The sequence below is a fragment of the Dipodomys ordii genome, unplaced genomic scaffold (assembly GCF_000151885.1).
Source record: "Dipodomys ordii isolate 6190 unplaced genomic scaffold, Dord_2.0 Scaffold1, whole genome shotgun sequence".
In the NCBI taxonomy this organism is placed as follows: Eukaryota; Metazoa; Chordata; class Mammalia; order Rodentia; family Heteromyidae; genus Dipodomys; species Dipodomys ordii.
Genome location: NW_012267217.1, coordinates 6764072 through 6769549, shown reverse-complemented (window position 1 = coordinate 6769549; position 5478 = coordinate 6764072). Strand labels below are relative to the sequence as shown.

Here is a 5478-nt window from a genome sequence, read left to right as displayed (position 1 = left end):
TATGTCCCTCCCCCACAGTATAACCCCTGCTTTCACTGTATTTGATGTCGGTATAATTTGTGGAGGGGAAGGGGAAAAACAAGTCGTTTAAATAAGGATAGAGGTGGACCCATTGCAACAATGAGATGTACAAGTCGTTATGTCGAAAATGAACTTTACAACTTTGGTGGGGGGGGGGCGCGAGGGGAGGATGTGAAGGGATGGGAAAGGGAAACAAAGGAGGAGGCTACATTGCTTGATAAGAAATGTACTCATTATCTTGCCCATGTAATTGTAACCCCTCTGTACAGTATTTTCACAATAAAAAAAAAAAAACACACATTACACTGTTGTTTGAGAATAGCAAAAAAAAAGTCTAAAAATGTTCAGTACAGAGATGATTTTTTCCCTGTACCTAATTTCAGTGTGTCAATGTAGAGCCCAGATATGGAGATACAAAGTGCAATAATGCATTTAGGAAGTAAAGAACCTACCAAAGCAGCCTGCAGGGGATATAACACGGCTTCAGATAATTTTGACCCAGAAGTGAATAGAGCTTCCTCATAACCAAGGTGCAACAATACAAACTGGAAATGCTAACAGACAGTACAGGCCTTACTTTACCAAAAAGGTGTTTCCCTCTACTCCAGGTAAACTATGGTCTGTGGGCAAATCATTTTTCAGAAGTTGCTGGGGAAAATTGCATACTTTGTGATATAAAAACTCTGAGACTTAAGTCTCCATATCTATGGAACACAACCATGCTATACACATACTGTCCATGGTGGTTTATGCACTATAATGAAGTAGCCGAGTGCTACAGCTGAAGTTACAGGGAGGAAATCAAAAATGTTCTAAGAAAGGTTAGTCGCTCCGGCACTAGTGTCACTCACTCATGTTGAACCAATACTACTCAAAGCTGTCTTCCTTCATCTGAAATAAGTCTGTACTAATATACAGATGTTTTCCTCAGGAACTGGGAACTGGAAAAATTTCACCTATTGAATGCTTGCGTGACTCCAAATATTGTAATCACACCATCTGCATACTCTTCAAAGGCTAAAATACTCAACTGAAATATAACAGAATAAACAAAGACAAATATTTTAATGTCACCCTTTTTTGAAAAAAAAAATCAATGTGATCATTAATTTATAGTTAGCAATGAAAGTAGTCAATCTGGCAGACCAAAAAAGACAATTCTTAGTATGCCTTTTTCTATATAATCCTACAGAACTGCTATTTAAGTCGTTGTAAGTAATAAGATGGAGAAATTGGAAGTACAATTTTTAATTCTTTCTCGGCTCTAAAGCTTTATTGGGGGAAGCCACTATAAGGTCAAGGTGAAAGACTTATATTTTTACCTGTTATCAACTATTTTTCCCAATCAGGCTAAAATATCCTTTTTTAAAAAAATTTTTTAAGTTCACATTTGTTTATGGGTCACTAATGAAATGTGAGATACTTTTTAGTCCAGTAGGGGGACATTTAAGTAAATGACAATGGCATGGGAGATATAACACAGCTAAAGACTTAGAAAAGACTTCTTTGCTTCTAAAAATGTTCTAAGGGGTTTTGTTTTCCTACCAATAAAGTTCTTATGAAAAATAAGACTGCTCTTCAATGAGCAGGTGAGTCTTCCATTTAAATGATCTTTATATATCCCTGAAGGTGCTATCCTGTCACCATTTAAGTGATGGATATTCAATTGAATTTTTCTGCATAAATAGTTCTGTTCAATCTAGAGACAAAGTAGTATGATAAAAGAGAGTCAACAATTCAATAAATATGCAAATTTCTAAAATTATTAAAATGTACCTAAAAGTAACACAAGCCATCACACACAAGCTTAGAAGTATTCTCTCTTTTATAATAGAATTTTTTTTTCATTGAATGTAGCTACTTTTCAAGCTTCCTCTTCTTTTTTCCTGGTTCATTAAGGTCATTTGAAGTGTCTGCAGGAACACTTATTCCTGGTATCTAAAGTAATGCAAATAAGAAAAATAAGGTGATTACACAAAATAAGAAATCTCACCTCATATCTTCTTCCATAATGCTTTCAATGTAAACAGATACAGAAGTAGAAGAGGGTAAAGGTAGTTACACACAAAGTACACTTACTTTCCACACAAAATAATGGTGATTAGGAAGCGTGAATGTTAGGCCTACTCTCAGTGAGAAGCTTGTCCGTTGGACAGTGTTTTGTTTCTGTGCCAGTTCTGAGGTTTGAACTCAGGGCCTGGGCACTGTCCCTGAGTAATTTTGCTTAATGCTAATAATATCCTATTCCTGAGTCACAGCTCCACTTCTGGCTCTGTGGTGGTTAAAGGGAGATAAAAGTCTCATTTCTACCCAGGATAGCTTTGAACCACAATCCTCAGATCTCAACTTACTGAGTAACTAGGAATAGGCATGAATCATGGGGCACCCACTGTATTTGGAATTTAAAAATATAGATCGCAAAACTCAGAGTAAAGATTGAGGAAGGCTAAACTAATGTTTTGATTTTTAAGACCAAGGACCTAAGAAGAATCTCATATGTCTAGTCACCTCAGGAAACCAGTGAGAAATGACTTACTATGAAAATATTTGGGCTATACACTATTCATAGGATTCTAACATTAAGTAGATATAGCATAACAATCTCTTTCACAAAATGTGCACTATTCTATAACACTATAGAAATGAATAAGCTTGATCTCACCTGTGGTTCTACTAGGGCCATTCGGATTTTCTGATGCTGAAGATTGGATGAATCTAACATGATTTTCACTTTAACTTTATCAAACACATGAAACATGGTGCCTTCTATTTTAAGTGAAGGTGTCTAGAAAAAAATTATATCATACTTAATTGCTTCTTCCATTTGAAACGGTTTATAATTCTTTGTAGTATATCATAACTTAAGTTTAAATTCAAGGATTACTATATCAAAATTTAATAATTGTAAAATTAACATACATCTAGGTATTCCACAAAATAAAAATTTTTACTGTTAAGTCTCACATAAATATGAGCTCTTTATGTGCTCATCATCCTTTCATTATGGCAGACCCAAAATACATATATTCCCATCAGAAATTGACTGAATAGAGGACAAAGTACTTGGGCATAGAAGAAACAGTTTTCTTCTTTCACAGACATAATTCTACTAAGTTTTGAGATATGAAGTATATTATGTAAGAGGTTCAAGTAAACTAAAAACAAAAAAGACCCTGAGCTATGAGCAGCCAAAATTATTTGGCCCAGATCTGTTTATGTACGATAAAATCTTACATGCTGTAAGAGAAACTAATCAAGTATACCATTTATATGTAGGAAGATAGAATTAAGAGAAAAATCTTGTGAGTAAAACCACAGTTTAGTTGGCATGATTAAATGTGGACTTTCTGAAATATATTTAGAGATTTACGATAAATTCCATAGGGTACAGAAATTATTAACATTTTACAGACACCATTTGTGACCTGGCAAAGAATTAGTGCTTCCCTCCCTAAGAAACAAAACAGAAATACTGTACCTCATCGTCATAAACAAGCTGTGGCTTTGGTTTGTCTTTTTCTTCAAAAAAAACTGTACCTTCTAAGCCATACTTCGGAATTAACACCACAATAGCATTCTTTCTTACAAATAGAATATAGGCTTCTTCACTTACTATTCCTTTGCTTTTGAAAAATAACTGCAAAATAACATACAATCATATAACCATTTGAAATTTAAAAAAAAAAAAAAAGTCTCCTGAGATCACATAGAAGGCTACCTGGGTATGAAAGGCTACAGATGCACGTTGAGCATACTGAGCCATTTTGTGCCGGAAATTGAGATTTTTACATATATCTGCAAGCTTGTGTTTGTCTGTCAACTCAGGGTAAGTACAGTCTGCTCCAATAGCTACAGCCAACAGCCGATGAACAATTATATCTGCATATCTAGGTAGAGAAAGGAGAAATTAGAACCATGGCAAATTAGTATTAAAGCATCTTTTTAAAATTTATAATAAACTCTTTTATCTCATTTAATTTCATAGGAAAAATACCTTCTAATGGGCGAAGTGAAATGTGTGTATATTGGTGATGCTAAGCCATAGTGATGAAAGTCATTATCCATTCCAGAACAGAAGTACACAGCTTGCATCATACAGCGAGTGGCTAAAATTCTCAACAGTGTGTTTAGATAGGGGAAAACAGGAGATTCAGCCTTGTCCAAAGAGTCAGCCAAAGCCTTGGCTGTATCCGTTTTAATTTCCAAATTCTGTGAAAAAACCAGAGGGGAAAAGCACATCACACATTTCTAAATCAGTTTTATCATGTCTTCTAAACACAACTAAACAGACTAGACAAACATAGTGAGGTTATTTTCCTCCCTTTAAACACATAATCTGGACTAATACCTTCATTCTTTGCTAAGAAGACTAAAAACAACTTTAAAAACAAGTAATGATTGTTTTATACAACATCAAACTTTAACACTTCCTGAATACATTTAAATGTACCAAGTATCAAGACTGTGAAGAGGCTCCAAGGAGGGTAGTGGTAGCAGTAGTCCTAAGTCTATGCTTGCTAATTACTTTCAGGGTAAAGAAAATAAGTAGATGCCTGCATTTTTCAGGCATGCCTGCATTTTTCCTGCAGAGATTTTCATTCAAAGTTGAAGGCCAGAAACTAGACACTGAAGTTCAGTAAGAACAATGTTCTGATGCCTCTAATTTAGCTTCTTCTTGCTATCTTAGAGACATATATCAAAAATATTTAACACCTCCCTTACTCTGCTCAAGTATTAGGAAAATTAAGACAATACAAGAAAATCCAGTAACTTGAATAATACTTGGAGCAGAGAAGCTGATTCAGTGCTGATGGACTATGAAGATCTAAAACTAATACCACACTATTAGAATAATATCCTCATCCAATGTTGCGCCTTCCCTAGTTGTTTTCTAGACATGGAAGATGGGACTACAGTATGATCCAAGGAAAACCAATGTAAAATTTAATGTAAAATGTACACATTAAAAAATATATAGAAAAATGCTGGGCACTGGTGGCTCACACTGTAATTAATCTAGCTACTCAGGAGGCTGAGATCTGAGGATCATGGTTCAAAGCCAGTCCGGGCAAGGCAAGAAAGTCTGAGAGACGCTTATCTCCAATAAACCATTCAGAAAACTGGAAGTGATGCTGTGGCTCAAGTGGTAGAGAACTCACCTTGAGCTGAAGAGCTAAGGGACAGCACCCAGGCCCAGAGTTCAAGCCCCACAACTGACAAATACATATATTAAAAGTACATAAATATATATAAATGTTAAAAGTACACCTAACAATCTATTAGTCTGAGGTAAAGGTATACAGAACTAAAAAAGATTTTTCCTCTTTTCATGTATATCATAAATTACCTTTTTTTTTTTTTGGGTCCAGTCGTGGGGCCTGAACTCTGGGCCTGGGCACTGTCCCTCAGCTCTTCAGCTCAAGGCTAGCGCTCTACCATTTGAGCCACAGCGCCACT

General features: G+C 35.5%; 1 protein-coding gene across 1 annotated transcript in view; it reads right to left on the bottom strand.

The window, feature by feature from the left end:
• Window positions 1-1401: 1401 nt before the first annotated feature.
• Dis3 (DIS3 exosome endoribonuclease and 3'-5' exoribonuclease) overlaps window positions 1402-5478 on the bottom strand; it is a 33693-nt gene continuing 29616 nt past the window's right edge. Inside the window, exons 17-21 of the mRNA XM_013010490.1 lie at window positions 4016-4230; window positions 3740-3908; window positions 3500-3658; window positions 2684-2806; window positions 1402-1959 (exon numbers count right to left, since the gene is read on the bottom strand). Coding sequence (XP_012865944.1) covers window positions 1879-1959; window positions 2684-2806; window positions 3500-3658; window positions 3740-3908; window positions 4016-4230 — 747 coding nt within the window. The 3' untranslated portion in view covers window positions 1402-1878. The remainder of the gene's footprint in view (window positions 1960-2683; window positions 2807-3499; window positions 3659-3739; window positions 3909-4015; window positions 4231-5478) is intronic.